This window comes from Pantherophis guttatus, chromosome 9, assembly GCF_059756535.1.
Source record: "Pantherophis guttatus breed Tessera chromosome 9, ASM5975653v1, whole genome shotgun sequence".
In the NCBI taxonomy this organism is placed as follows: domain Eukaryota; kingdom Metazoa; phylum Chordata; class Lepidosauria; order Squamata; family Colubridae; genus Pantherophis; species Pantherophis guttatus.
The window spans coordinates 5,160,905-5,176,427 of NC_142071.1; the positions used below are offsets into that span (position 1 = coordinate 5,160,905).

Genomic DNA, 15,523 nt, shown 5'->3' on the forward strand with positions numbered 1-15,523 from the left:
AAAATGAACTCCCTTCTCTGAGGAAAGTAATCATTACAGGACATGTAATGACTGCACCCCACACAAGTGTTATTTTTGGTCAGAATTTATGCTTTTTCTGGGGGCTGGAGATTTCCTCTGTGAATGACTTTTCCCAGACTGGTTTCCTATCCTATCGAATGGTTTCCTTCATTTCGGCGTTGACCCAAAGGGAGGTTTTGCTCAGTTGCCACCGCAGTTTTAAATAATAGGAGAACCAAAGTCCAACCCTGATGGACCATTCTGTGAAGTCTACCTTGGCCAGCATTCTGGGTTAGCTGTGGCCATCTGTAAAGCCCACAGGGCAGAGATGGAGTTTTAACAGGTCCTCCTTAGTCTTTGGTCTACCCTACCTTAAATTTGTTTTCGGCCAAAATATTTAATAATTTTAATGGACTTTTAATGTTTGTATTATATCTTGGCTGTTCACCGCCCTGAGTCCTCCGGGAGTAGGGTGGCATAGAAATTTGATAGATAGATAGATAGATAGATAGATAGATAGATAGATAGATAGATAGATAGATAGATAGATAGAGAGATAGAGAGATAGAGAGATAGAGAGATAGAGAGATAGATAGAGATAGATAGATAGATGATAGATAGAGAGATAGATAGAGAGATAGATAGAGAGATAGATAGAGAGATAGAGAGATATAGATAGAGAGATAGAGAGAGATAGAGAGAGATAGAGAGAGAGAGAGAGAGAGAGAGAGATAGATGATAGATAGATAGATGATAGATAGATGATAGATAGATAGATAGATAGATAGATAGATAGATAGATAGATAGATAGATAGATGATAGATAGATAAATAAATACCCACCCCTTTGTGAGACCCACTCATCTATCCTGCCTGGGGCTCTGTGTAGCAGCCGTTGCCGTATGGGGACAAGAAATGTACGGAGACCCATGTGAAGCAAGGAAAAGCAGGGAGAAATCTCGGAAGTACCATTCTGCTCCTTCTCTCAAGTAGAAAGTGGGTGGAAAAGACCAAAGAAATGCCAGGGACGAAGAGAAAAGCTTGGACCATGTGAAACAAGGAACCTGAGCTCAGTGGCACAGAATAGGCTCCCTCTGCATATAAAAGATCCCAGGATGGATCCCTTAAAACGTCCATTGAAATGCGTCAGGCAGCAATGTGGCAAGGGATCCTGGATTGCTGCTAAGAAAAGCAGACTATCCTGCCTCTAGAGTCGGGGTGTCAAACTCGATTTCATTGAGGGCCGCATCAGGATTGTGTTTGACCTCGGGGGGCAGGGGGGGGGCTGGCCGGCTCAACATCACTCATGTCGGGGGCACCTGTGGTGGCCCGAGCGCTCTGCCAGCGAAAACGGGCTCCCAGGTTCCATTTTCAGCTGCAGAGCCTCCTGCAACCCTCTGCTAGTGAAAACGGAGCTTGGGAGGGCCGCACAAGTTCCATTTTCACTGGTTGTAGGAGGCTGTGGCAGCCAAAAATGGAGCCTGGGCAGCCCATTTTCACTGGCAGAAACACCATGGGCCAGTCCTTCTGCGGGCGAGATCTGAGCACCCCGTAGGTCGGATCCGGCCCCCGGGCCTTGAGTTTTGACACCCCTGATCTAGAAGGACAAATATTCTCCCCAGGAAATTGGGAAGAGTGCTAGATTTGCTTTTCTGCTGAGTGGCAAGGGGCAGCTAAGTAACAGAAAGCTGCGCCCCATGGACTGAGAGACCAGCTGAAAAGGCAAAACGTGGGGGGGGGGGAAAGGGAGCAAGAAATGCTCCTTGGGAAAGTGGGAACTCACACTATGTGGTGTGACCGGCAGGATGCTGTGTCAACCCAAAATGACCCACTGTGATGCTTACCATCTGCCCGACTCCTGCCTGCCTTTAGGACCTCGACTGGCGTATCTCCCGAGGTGGCCCAAGTGGAGCGATGGAGATGTCTGGAAGAGGCTCATTGCTGGAGAAGAAACAGATTCAGCCTTATTTTCTCCTCCTCCCAGGACAACCCATTTGCTTCTAGGCCTTATATCACGCCAGATACGCTATCGCTGGTCCCAGGTTACACACACAACTGTGTAACCAGGTTACACACACAACTGTATCCACCTCATAAGGAGAAACCAGGATGACAGAAATCATAGGGCCTGGTGGCTCAGCAGACTGATAGCATTGTGATTAACACCAGCTGTCTGCAATTACTGCAGGTTCGAATCTCGCCAGGCTCAAGGTTGACTCAGCCTTCCATCCTTTCTAAGGTAGGTTAAATGAGGACCCAGTTTGTGGGGGCAATAAGCTGACTTTGTATAAATATACAAAAGGATGAAGGCTATTGCTTAATGCATTGTAAGCTACCCTGAGTCTCCAGAGAAGGGCGGCATATAAATCAAATTTTAAAAAAAAATCACACACTTCCCAAAATGCCATTCCATTTCTTTCTTTCTTCCTTCCTTCCTTCCTTCCTTCCTTCCTTCCTTCCTTCCTTCCTTCCTTCCTTCCTTTCTGCAACCATGGCATCCAAATAACACCAGAGCCCCATCTAGACGATTTGCCAGGATTACAGACTTCTCTCATGGTCTAGAAAAACTGCTTACATTACTCCCTTCCATGAATCAGAATGAATAGGGAAAAACTATTTAGAAAATCAGCCATGGCTTCAAATTTCCCATCTGGTTTCCAAAAGAATTTGTCTCTCTAGCTTTCTTCACAGTGTAACGAATCTCGGGTTCAAGATTTTAACATTTAACGCTCCACCTCCATGTCCGATGCTGCATGTAGTAACACTTACGTTTCTGGGGGAAGAGAGGGGGGATCCGGTGAGGCTGGAAGAGCAGCTGGGGCTGAGCTCCCAGAATGCCTTGCTTCTGTCCCAAAGAAGCTACATGGAGCAGAGGAGTGGGGGGCTTCAGAAGAGGCTGGGGGGGGGAAAGGTATTAATAAAGAATTCGTAACAAAAATAACTTTTCTTACCGAAAAACGTCCAAACCATGAGTGAACAAATGTTTCATAAATAACATTCCTTCCTTGGTGGCGCAGCAGACTAAAGTGCTGTTAAGTAGCACCAGCTGCCTGCAATTACTGCAAGTTCAAATCTCACCAGGCTCAAGGTTGACTCAGCCTTCCATCCATCTGAGGTAGGTAAATTGAGGACCCGGATTGTGGGGGGCAATAAGCTGACTTTGTATAAAGAAGAACACCGCTTGGGAGGGGGGGGCGAAAGCCCTACTAAGCAGGTATATACAAAAGCATGAAGGCTATTGCTTAACGCATTGTAAGCCGCCCTGAGTCTCTGGAGAAGGGCGGCATATAAATCGAACCAATAAATAAATAATAAATAAAAAGATGATTTTCGTCCTGCCACAACTTAAATCTCTAAATGGAAACAACCCCTGGCTCCATTTATTGAAAAAGGTATAGTTTACTAGAGATCAAGGGTATTGCAACAGTCCAAAACCAGAACTGGGAACAATGAGCTAAACTCCCTAACTTCTACTTTTCCCTCCCTTAGCCGTCTCTCATTGCCCACCCTGGTGTAACCAGTCAGGTTCAGGCAAGATGTTTTCATAACAGATGGTCCAAGCGCAGTTTGATATGCGGCCCTCTCCTCTTTCCAGCTGGATGACCTTGAGGCAGTGCCTCAAGAAGTGCACAGCCGTTAAGTTTTCCCAAGCATGAGCCAAGGTTAACCAGTGGTTAGAGGTGCAGTCCTGCAGGCTACTTCTGCTGACTGCCGGCTGCCTGCAATTTGGCACTTCAAATCTCACCAGGCTCAAGGTTGACTCAGCCTTCCATCCTTCCGAGGTGGGTAAAATGAGGGCCCAGATTGTTGGAGGCAAGAGGCTGACTCTGTAAACTGCTTAGAGAGGGCTGTAAAAGCACTGTGAAGTGGTATATAAGTCTAAATGCTGTTGCTATTGTTACTGCTATTCTCCCCCCCTTCATTACCCCTCCCCACAGTTCATGGCACTCTGCCACAAGCAAGCATAAGGTGGCAGCTGACAGATGGGCTTATTAAATTCCTCTGCCTTACCCACAATAACATTCCCCTCCGTCTGATTTCTCTGCCGTTTCAACTAGGATATCTTCCACTGCTTTCCCACAAGTCACAGCAAAGTGCTAAATAAAAGCGTGAGGCCCCTTGTTGAATGCTTTTCTATTTTCCCACCTGTGCCATGCATTGGGTTCTTTGAATAAAGATCACTATGTCCAGGAAAGGGAGGCGATAACAGAAAGAATGGAGGAAAAGGTAGAACAGACAAACCAGCAAATAAAGCAAGAAGGAGAAGACAAGTAAAAGTAGAGGAGAATACAAGGAGAAGTAAAGATAAAAATGACTGATGAAATCAAGGAAGGAAAAAGTATTCTAAGAGATTTAAAAATGGATTGGGATAAGCAGGACGGTACTTTCGAAAGGGAGAGAGGAGAGACAGAAGCTTGGGCAGACACCCTAGATCAGAAGTCTTCAAACTTGGCAGCTTTAAGACTTGTGGACTTCAACTCCCAGAATTCTCCAGCCTGCTATGCTATGCTGTGCTATGCTATGCTGGCTGGAGAATTCTGGGAGTTGAAGTCCACAAGTCTTAAAGCTGCCAAGTTTGAAGACGGACTGGCAGTATAAGATAGGAGAGATGGAAGAAATATATAGACTGAATAATAAAGATGTAGAGGTCGATAGAGACAAAGATCCAAGAGAGAAGTATGGGAGGCAACCCAAAAAACAAATAAGAACTGAAGCATTAAAACGGGCAAGAGATGATGGATAGAAAGGAAAGGTCTTTTAATATAATGGTGGACTGACTGAGGCCTGTCTAAAAGTTAGAACAGAGTAGGAATAAGAGATAGAGGGAGTATTAGTATACACATTTTTATGTAATAGAATAAAAGTAATAACGAGATGGGAAGATTAGAGGTTGGAAGAGGATATTACTATGTATGTTCAAATAATATTGTGATCAGCATTAGAATGACACATTGAAACAGTAAACAACTAAATAGTGAATGAATATCTTAATACAAAACTGGCTGCTACCTGATTTGACAAGGTCTGGACCTTCAAGGCATTCCAGGGCACCGACTGGCTGGGGTTGTAAACAGCTTTCACCAGCACTTTCTCACCAATTTGTGGGATCCGGCCTTTAACAACGCTTAAAGGAAGAAAAGACAGGAGGAGGAGAAGTTCATTACTTCTGCTGGCCCAGCCTCTGAGAAACCTCACGGTACCACTTCGTAAGAAACTGCTTAAGACTTCAGTATTGATTTGCCTTATTGAGTCTGTCATCTGCACCTCTGTAACTGTCTGGTTTGGTTCTGCAACCCAACAAGACAGACAGAGACTTCAGAGGAGAATTAGAACTGCGGAAAAAACAATGGCTACCAACCTGCCTTCCATTGAGGACCTGTCTACTCCACGAGTCAAAAAGAGGGCTGTGAAAATATTTACAGACCCCTCGCATCCTGGACATCAACTGTTTCAACTCCTATCCTCAAAACGACGCTATAGAGCACTGCACACTAGAACTAGACACAAGGACAGTTTTTTCCTGAACGCCATCACTCTGCTTAACAAATAATTCCCTCAATACTGTCAAGCTATTCACTAGGTCTGCACTTCTATTAATTTTTTCATCGTTCCTATCACCCATCTCCTCCCACTTATGACTGTATGAGTGTAATTTGTTGCTGTATCCTTACGATTTATATTGACTGTTCCCTAATATGATTTGATTGCTTATTTGTTCCCTATGACTATCATTAAGTGTTGTACCTTATGATTCTTGACAAATGTATATTTTCTTTTTAGGTACACTGAGAGCATATGCACCAAGACAAATTCCTTGTGTGTCCAATCACACTTGGCCAATAAAAATTCTATTCCATTCTATTCTATTCTTCTCCAACTGGCACTAGTCCTCTGACCTCAGGCCAAGTTCCTTCCATCACCTACTCTCTGATCAATCTTTTCACTGGAGGTATATCAAGTGTGCTTCCTTCACAAACACACAAAGAAGTGAGAAAAATCACATTTCAACGTTCTAACTTTATAATGACTTTATAATGGGTAAACAGGTCCTGAAACCAGTTCTGTGTATACCAGAGGTCTTCAAACTTGGCAGCTTTAAGACTTGTGGACATCAACTCCCAGAATTCTCCAGTCAGCACAGCTGGCTCCAGCAGCACAGCTGGCTGGAGAATTCTAGGTGTTGAAGTCCACAAGTCTTAAAGCTGCCAAGTTTGAAGACCTCTAAATTCTAAAGTTTTGCAGGTAGAAGCTGGCACAGGAAAAGCTTAGTTGGAAACCTTTTTCCAGGGTGGTATTCACTTCCTTTCCCTACCGGTTTGCAAATGTGAGCGTGCGCGCGGCCACTTCCGCACCTGCTTACAGCCTTCCGTGCACGTGCTTTGCTCGTGCGAGCACCTTTCACGCATGCGCTCGGCCTCAAAAATGTGCCTAAATAAGACGGCATAGAGACAGGGCGGGTGGGCGAGCCCACCCGCGAGTTCCGCTACCAGTTCACATGAACCTGTCTGAACCGGCTCTGCCTTTTTCTCTAGAATACTTGCATTTTTCTAGCAGGATGCATCACAATCTGTAGTATAATGGATTACACCCAATTCCAACAGAAGAAGCAGAACCTATAAGCAGCCAGGCTTGGGTGATCCTCAGGCCTGAGAAGCAGCCCCTTTACTGCTCTTCCAAGGCTCAGGTAAGGTTGAAGAGCGGCGAAGTTACCCTGTCCGCGTGGAGCCGTTTGCAGCCCACTTCTGTCCCTGCTGCTGCTCAGCAACCCTCTACTCACCTTAATTGGAAAAAAACTTCATCATCCACCACGCCAAAATAATCGTGAAGACTGGTGACAATGCCAGTAAAAACCCGCTGCTTCTCTCCTCCCTAAAAGCAGAGAAAATCACTGTCATTACTTTGCTCAGAATAAACTCAAATGATCCTCATCTGATCATTACCACACTCAACCGGTACCTTCATTAATGCTGCAGATGGTACCTTTGTATGAGCCTAGTTCACTTTCTTTATCATTCTTTGGAACTCTGAACCATCCAGCGGGCTATTTAAGCTTTTACCCAGTTGCTATTTAGTGATCTCTACTTAATGCACTGGTGCTGGAGAAGACTCCTGCGAGTCCCTTGGACTGCAAGACGATCCAACCGGTCAGTCCTAGAGGAGATCAACCCTGACTGCTCTTTAGAAGGCCAGATCCTGAAGAGGAAACTCAAATCCTTTGGCCACCTAATGAGAAGGAAAGACTCCCTGGAGAAGAGCTGGGAAAGATTGAGGGCAAAAGAAGAAGGAGACGGCAGAGAACAAGGGGGATGGATGGAGTCACTGAAGATCTATTCTAAGGAAGGAAAGAAGGAAGGAAGGAAGGAAGGAAGGAAGGAAGGAAGGAAGGAAGGAAGGAAGGAAGGAAGGAAGGAAGGAAGGAAGGAAGGAAGGAAGGGTCAAGTCCACTACCCATTCACTCTAGGACCTTGGACAAGTCACTGTGGTAGTGTGCCTTAGTTCCCCATCCTAGAGGAGATCAACCCTGACTGCTCTTGAGAAGGCCAGATCCTGAAGAGGAAACTCAAATACTTTGGCCACCTAATGAGAAGGAAGGACTCCCTGGAGAAGAGCCTCATGCTGGGAACGATTGAGGGTAAAAGAAGAAGGGGACGACAGAGAACGAGGTGGCTGGATGGAGTCACTGAAGCAGTCGGCGTGAGCTTAAATGGACTCCAGAGGATGGTAGAGGACAGGAAGGCCTGGAGGAACATTGTCCATGGGGTCATGTTGGGTCGGACAGGACTTCACAACTAACAACAACAATAGATAGATAGATTGATAGACAGACAGACAGACAGAGCAAGGCGATCAAACTGGTCAGTCCTAGAAGAGATCAACCCTGACTGCTCTTTAGAAGGCCAGATCCTGAAGAGGAAACTCAAATGCTTTGGCCACCTAATGAGAAGGAAGGACTCCCTGGAGAGGAGCCTAATGCTGGGAACGATGGAGGGCAAAAGAAGAAGGGGACGGCAGAGAACGAGGTGGCTGGATGGAGTCACTGAAGCAGTCGGCATGAGCTTAAATGGACTCCAGAGAATGGCAGAGGACGGGAAGGCCTGGAGGAACGTTGTCCATGGGGTCGCGATGGGTCGGACGCGACTTCGCAACAACAATTTAATGCACTCTGCATCGCCTCTTTAACACTGGCTCTAAATGCCATGGACAATTAAATGCTAAGCCACTACTTAGATGTACAACTGTTCCTTTTAGGGTTGAATAACCCAACTTCCAACTTCCTTTTTCTGACACACTTGAAGCATTTTAAGCAGGCTAAGTATAAACATGCACCTTCTGCAACAATGCGCGCGAAGACCTGCACGACGAGTCTTGTGGCAGCCTTGAGAGAGAAATAAAGCATGGAAAATGAAGAGTTCAGGCTGAGCTCTTTGCGCTGCGAGACTCCCCCCTCTCTCAGGCCTGGCCCTCCATGTTATCGAGGGTCTATCTTGATGACGGGTTTTGGAACCCCGAGAGATGGCATGTAGCGAAGAGGAGGTTGAGGGTTTTTTTTATCTAAATTTTTAATGAAAATTTTAAGGGGACCCGGGAGGAAGGGAGGGGGTTGTAAAGGTGGACCTGGGGGGGGGGGGGTCCAGATAGCCACTGAGCGGGGTAATGCGTCAATTGGCTGCAGCAGAAGGGTCGTGGAAGGAAATTTAACCGGGGAGCAGGGGGGCGACAGGAAGGGCAATGTAATTGAAATAATGAGTGGGAGGGGCAGGTATGACGGGCGCAGGGGGCCATATCATGTGTCGGGGGTGCGCACACGCTGTTTACGAGCAATTGCGCACTCCGGCCCCCAATGCGCGACTTGTGTCCTGGGTTGCGCAGAGTCTCAGGCCCAGGGTCCACGGCTGATGTTGTGTAATGCCAGGTTGGTTGTTAATAAAGCCCCCCTCATTTGTGATCTTATTATAAAGGGGGTTGCGGACCTGGTAGGTATTACGGAGACCTGGTTGGGCTAAGAGGGGGGGATGTTCCCCCTCGTTGAAATGTGTCCACCAGGTTTCCGTGCATTTCATCAGCCGAGGGCCCAGGGGAGGGGTGGGGGGGTGGCGGGAAGACCCCTTACAGGGTCGAGCTGAGGATTTTGTGCAATTCCTGCATGATAAAGTTGCTCGGATTCGGGAAGGCTTGGACTCTGATTGGATGAGTCCAGGGGAGGAGACGAGGGCAGGTCTTGAGAATATTATCTGGGAGGAATTTGATCCTATGGCTCCCAAGGATGTGGACAGGGTTCTGGATAAGATTAGTGCTGCCAAGTGTTTATTGGACCTGTGTCCCTCCTGGTTGGTACTGGCCTCCCGGGAGGTTACACGAGGCTGGCTCCAGGGATTGTAAGTGCTTCTCTGAGTGAGGGTGCCTTTCCTGCCGCCTTGAAAGAGGCGGTGGTGAGGCCCCTCCTCAAGAAACCATCCCTGGACCTGGCTGAATTAGCTAACTACCGTCCGGTCTCCAACCTTTGTTTTGTGGTGAAGGTTGTTGAGAGTGTGGTGGCACGATAGCTTCCCCGGCACCTGGATGAAGCTATCTATCTGGACCCATACATGCTGCAGTGGTTGAGGGGGTTAGGAATAGAGGGCACCGTTTTGCGGTGGGTCTCCTCCTTCCTCTCTGACCACTCGCAGTTTGTCAGAGGGGGTCAGAGGTCGACCTCAAGGCGCCTCGCATGGGGAGTGCTCTCTACATGGGGCTCCCCTTGAAGAGCACTCGGAGGCTCTAACTGGTCCAGAATGCGGCCGCGCGGGTATTATGGGCGCAACCCGTTGTGCCCACGTGACACCCCTCTTGCGCGAGCTGCACTGGCTCCCAGTGGTCTTCCGGGTGCGATTCAAAGTGTTGGTCACCACCTTTAAAGCGCTCCATGGCTTATGACCCGGGTACCTTCGAGACCAACTTCTGCCACCAATAGCCTCCCACCGGCCAGTCCGCTCCCACAGAGAGGGTCTCCTCAGGGTGCCATCGGCCAAGTTATGTCGGCTGGCGACACCCAGGGGGAGGGCCTTCTCTGTGGGAGCCCCTGCCCTGTGGAACGAACTGGCCCCGGAAGTGCGTAAGATCTCCGACCTCAGGGTATTTCGCTGTGCCCTCAAGACCCTGCTCTTCCGCCAGGCCGGGCTATCAATGTAATTGATTTTAAATTGGATGTTTTAAATTTTGGGGGGTTTTAATATTGAGCCAAAATTATTTAATAATTTTAAATTATTTTAATTGTTGTTTGTCCTTGTGCTTTTAATAGGCTGTACACCGCCCTGAGTCCTTTGGGAGAAGGGCGATATAGAAATAAAAAAAAAATCAAAAAAAATAATAATCAAAAAATCGTATGTTTGTGGTGTTTCTCCTTTGCCATGGCTGCAGCTTCTCCCTATTAACTAGAAATCCTCCTGCTTCATCTGTGGCTCCCCTTTTATCAAAGCCAGAAGGAGTTTATTTATTAGATTTTATTAGATTTTTTTTATTTATTAGATTTAAAGCCACATGCCTGAAATATCAGACGAGCTGTGGAGATTTCCAGTGGGTTTTTACCTCACCTCTGGCTGAGATTCGGGCTAAGAGAGTCCGGGAATTGCTGTCCTGTTTCCAAAATACAAAATTCTTGGCATGATATCAGAAGTGACCAGAATCACCTTGTAACTTGAACAGTTCTACACAATCCTTTTGTCGAGGTAAAATCCGCAAATTGTCCCATATCAAGAGAAGGGAAGAATATCAGGGTATCACCACCTGGCAACTAAGAAACCCATAAGAGAAAGCCAATTAATTCTCTACCTGAAGATGGCGTGTTGCTTGAATGATGTCTGCTGAAATGGGAGGATTTAACAGACCCGGCGCAGGTCCTAGTAGAGAGGCTGGCTGTGTTCCTAGGAAAAAGGACTGGGTGTCAGCATCATTTGAATCCCAGTTGAAATAAAGTATGAGGAGGCAATGGATAAATTTTATTTACCAATAAATACTACTCTGTAATCGTTCTAACCACGTTCTTTTCCATACAACTACAACATCATCCTTGTTACCGTATTTTTCGGAGTATAAGACGCACCTACCTTTTTGGGTGAGGAAAAGAAGAAAAAGAAATCTCCCTCTGCCTCTGAGCAATTTTGCCTCGTTGCAGCAAACAGCCTGCTTTACTTTCACTTTCGTTTTCAGCATAGCTTGATTAGCACAAGGGGAAAAAAAAATCTGCTCCAGCAATTTACCTCTTTGCAGCAAGCAGCAGAGCCCTGCGCAAAACAGCTGAGAGCAAATCAGTTGAGAGTCCGGAGGCAATCCAATCAACTTGTGCTAATTAGACTGTGCTGAAGCTGAAAGGAGCTGTTTTTTCTTGCTGTTTGCTTGCAAGGAGCTAAACTGCTGGGAGGCAGAGGCCAAAGGGTGGGGGGCCAGTGGGTGGGCGGGGCTACATTCGGTGTATAAGACGCACCTAAGTTTTCACCCCCTTTTAGGGGGGAAAAAGGTGCGTTTTATACTCCGAAAAATACAGTATATTTCTTTCCCAGTGAAGTAATAGAAGACTGAATACAGGGATCAGCCTACATACATATTTCGTTATTAGATCTGACCACAGATCCAACCCTATGTAGTAATCGCTGACTTCACAATAGTAGTGGCAGCCACATGAAAGGACTCCATGCTTATAGTTCAGTTTAGCAAGCATACTCTACTCTTCCCGATGTATTGTCCCATTTGGGAATCATAGGAGTTTGGCTCTCAACTGAGAGCCAGTTTGGTCTAGTCGTTAAAGCATCAGGCTAGAAAGCAAAAGATTGTGAGTTCAAGTCCCGTCTTAGCCATGAAAGCCAGCTGAGTGACCTTGGGCCAGTGGCTCTCTCTCAGCCCAACTCATTTCACAGGGTTGTTCTTGCGGGGGGAAAATAGGAGGAGGAAGATCTGTTGGATATTTTCACCACCTTGAGTTGTAGTCCTTGACTTACAACCATTCATTAATGACCGTTCTACGTTAACAATGGCACTGGAAAACTGTTTTTACATTTACGATCTTTGCAGATCCCCATGGTCATATGATCAAAATGCAGGTGCTTGCAACTGTCATGTATTTATGAGAATTTCACTGTCCTGGGATCATGTGGTCATTATTTATAAGTTTCCCATCTGGCTCCCGACAAGCAAAGTCAAAGCAAAGTCTGGGAGGCCAGATTCACTTAACAACTGCATGACTCACTTAACAACTGCAGTGATTTGTTGAACAACTATGGCAAAAAAATATCCTAAATATGGGGCAAAACTCACTTAACTGCCTTGCTTAGCAACAGAAATGTTGGGGTCCCTGTGGTCATAAGGACTACCTGTATTTGTAAAAATAATAAAGGCGGGCTAAGTAAACAAATAAAAATAAAAAGCATACTTTGTCTCATTTGGGAATCAAGAGTTGAAACCCAGATATGAAAACGTATCTGAAGGGCAGCAGTAAAAACAAAACAAAAAGAGCTTTAAACACAAGTGTCTTGAATTCCTCTTTCATTTAGCCCTCATGTCATCAACCTCTTAAATCACAGTTCATAAAAATTGCTGGAGTTGTGTTTCGTTACTTCAATATGAGAAATTTACACCACTAAACAGACTGAAAGACAGTTTCCAATCCAAGTCCAATCCAAACCTCAAGGAAGTAAAACAGAAATTCCCATTTCACCCGCTTTGCCTAATTCTGGCCTCCTGCTTTACTGGCAGGAAAGGAAAAGGGAAAGGAAAGGAAAGAAGGAAAGGACAGGAAAAAGGAAAAAGAACTGTTAAGAACTCTGCTGCGGTTTCTTTGCTTCTGAGGGAGAGGAGACTTGATGGAAGCTCCTGGGTGCTGTAATATCGCACCCTTCCTCTTTTGCAGGGTTAGGGTTAAGGAAAAAGGAAAGAAGAAAGGAAGGAAAGAGGAAAGGAAATAGAGAAAGGAAGGGAAAGGAAAGGAAAGAAAGGGAAAGGGAAAGGGAAAGGGAAAGGGAAAGAAGGAAAGGAAAGGAAAGGAAAGGAAAGGAAAGGAAAGGAAAGGAAAGGAAAGGAAAGGAAAGGAAAGGAAAGGAAAAAGACAAGGAAAGGAAAGGATAGGAAAAAGAACTGTTAAGAACTCTGCTGAAGTTTCTTTGCATCTGAGGGAGAGGAGACTTGATGGAAGCTCCTGGGTGCTGTAATATCACACCCTTTCTCTTTTGCAGGGTTAGGGTTAAGGAAAAAGGAAAGAAGAAAGGAAGGAAAGAGGAAAGGAAATAGAGAAAGGAAGGGAAAGGAAAGGAAAGAAAGGGAAAGGGAAAGGGAAAGGGAAAGGGAAAGAAGGAAAGGAAAGGAAAGGAAAGGAAAGGAAAGGAAAGGAAAGGAAAGGAAAGGAAAGGAAAGGAAAGGAAAGGATAGGAAAAAGAACTGTTAAGAACTCTGCTGAAGTTTCTTTGCATCTGAGGGAGAGGAGACTTGATGGAAGCTCCTGGGTGCTGTAATATCACACCCTTTCTCTTTTGCAGGGTTAGGGTTAAGGAAAAAGGAAAAAGGAAAGAAGAAAGAAGAAAGAAAGGAAAGAGGAAAGGAAAGGAAAAAGGAAAAGGAAGGAGGAAAGGAAAGGAAAGGAAAGGAAAGGAAAGGAAAGGAAAGGAAAGGAAAGGAAAGGAAAGGAAAGGAAGGGAAGGGAAGGGAAGGGAAGGGAAGGGAAGGGAAGGGAAGGGAAAGGAAAGGAAAGGAAAGAAAGGGAAAGGGAAAGAAGGAAAGGAAAAGGAAAAGGAAAGAAGGAAAGGGAAAGGAAAGAGGGAAAGGAAAGGAAAGAAAGGGAAAGGAAAGAAAGAGAAAGGGAAAGAAGGAAAGGAAAAGAAAGGAGGAAAGGAAAGGAAAGGAATGGAAAGGAAAGAAAGGGAAAGGAAAGGAAAAAAGAAAGGAAAAAAGCAAAGAAAAAGACGGAGAACCTGTCTGAAGGCTGAAATCCTCTTTTTTCCTCCCCCAAAAGAGAGGCCATCCCAGGTGAGGGGGAGGGGAAGTGGGGGGGGGGAGGGAGACCCACCTGAGAAGGACCCTCGCGGGGCTCCCTGGAGGCTGCTGGTCCGCAGGGGCTTCTGGCGCTTGAACTGGGCCATGACGCTCCGAGGCTGTGGGCGGAATCCCCGCTTCAGAAAGTCGCACAAAAGACCCCCCACCCTCCCCCACGCAGAACAAAGCCCCGCCCACAAACCCCAGGCCCCTCCCACCCACCTCAGGCCCCGCCCAAAAGGAGGCGGAGGGAGGGGGGAGAAAGATGAGCCCGTCTAGATGCCCTCAGGATGTTTCCCCCCCCTCACACAGCCCAGGGGCTGCAGAGGGGGGCCCTCCCTTCCTTCCTTCCTTCCTTCTCCCCGGGGCCACTTCGGGAGAGCCAGCCGGGCGAGGCTGCCGGAGGGAAGGAGAAGCGACGCCTCTTTCAACCCACCCGCCTGGCCTGGCCTACTCTGCGGGGTCGTCGTGACCCTCCCGCCACACACACACACACACAGACCCACACAGAGCGGAGTGGGGGGGCCGGGGGGGGGCTTCAGCGGGCGCCTCCGACGCTTCCACGGGGCCGGGAGGCGAAGGCGGCCAACGGGCGCTGAGAGGAGTCGAGAGGCGGATTCCTAGCGCGGCCCTCCCGGCCCGGCTCGAGAAGCAGGCCGTGGGGGGTTGGAGGACCCACCTGAGGCGGCGGGGAGGGCGCCCGGCTGCGACCCCGGGGACAAAGGAACCCGGATGTGCGCCTGAGCGGAAACGCCTCCTTCTGCCCCCCCCCACGCGCTGGAGGAACCGGAAGTGCCCGGAGTGAAGCACCACCCGGAAGCCAATGGGAACGGCGAGTCTCGGTCCTCCCAGAGGGGAAAGAGCGTCGCTCCTCGAAGATGGAGTGGGGGGGAAGGGAGAGAGGGAGGATGCTCCTCCAGGTGTGCCTGGGTTACATATCCCAGCATCCTGGGCTGCTTGGGGCGGGAAGGATGGAGCCTGCCCTAGCCCCTAGCAGCGCCTCCCAGAATTCCCAGCCCTTGGGAATTCTGGGAAATGTGGTCCAACGCCTCTGGGTGCACCTGCTAGCCAAAGGAAGGGTCCCACTAGATATGATCTGGGAAGGGTTGCAGCAAAAAAAAAGCATCCAGCATCATGAAATGCTGGAATAGGAATTTGGTGTTTTTCGAGTTTTGAAACTTTGCGTGGACAAAATCCCGTCTTTTAAGGCGGTGTGGAATAAATCACAGGCTCCCCAGCTCTGGAATTTTATTAATTCAATTTAATTCAATTATTAATTCAATTTTAATGAAATAACCAGAGCTGCCGCCGGTCTGCTTCATCTTTTTTTACAAGGGTGTGTTTTGCCACCCGGTGGCACGTTCGAGAACTATTTGGAGCCTCTTTTCTTTTCCAGCCCCAAGTTTGTACATTTGTAGGCGTGCTTTTATTTTGCTCGCTTCTTCATGTCTTCTCAGCGTGCAGAAATGAGAATTCGAGAGCGGAAAATGATGTTTATATAATAAGCATAGAAATATCAAGATATGAT

The 15,523-nt window shown here is 47.2% G+C and overlaps 1 protein-coding gene across 3 annotated transcripts in view; it reads right to left on the reverse strand.

Moving 5' to 3' along the window:
• Positions 1-14,770, reverse strand: part of CCAR2 (cell cycle and apoptosis regulator 2) — a 43,367-nt gene extending 28,597 nt beyond the window's left edge. Inside the window, exons 1-7 of one of the 3 annotated variants that reach the window (XM_060693579.2) lie at positions 14,675-14,770; positions 14,030-14,114; positions 10,810-10,901; positions 6,779-6,870; positions 5,011-5,125; positions 2,770-2,896; positions 1,845-1,941 (exon numbers count right to left, since the gene is read on the reverse strand). In XM_060693579.2, coding sequence (XP_060549562.2) covers positions 1,845-1,941; positions 2,770-2,896; positions 5,011-5,125; positions 6,779-6,870; positions 10,810-10,901; positions 14,030-14,102 — 596 coding nt within the window. In that variant the 5' untranslated portion in view covers positions 14,103-14,114; positions 14,675-14,770. Of the gene's footprint in view, positions 1-1,844; positions 1,942-2,769; positions 2,897-5,010; positions 5,126-6,778; positions 6,871-10,809; positions 10,902-14,029; positions 14,115-14,431 lie in introns of all 3 variants that reach the window. The other 2 variants (XM_087875874.1, XM_087875873.1) reach the window with 2 other exon arrangements.
• Positions 14,771-15,523: the final 753 nt, after the last annotated feature.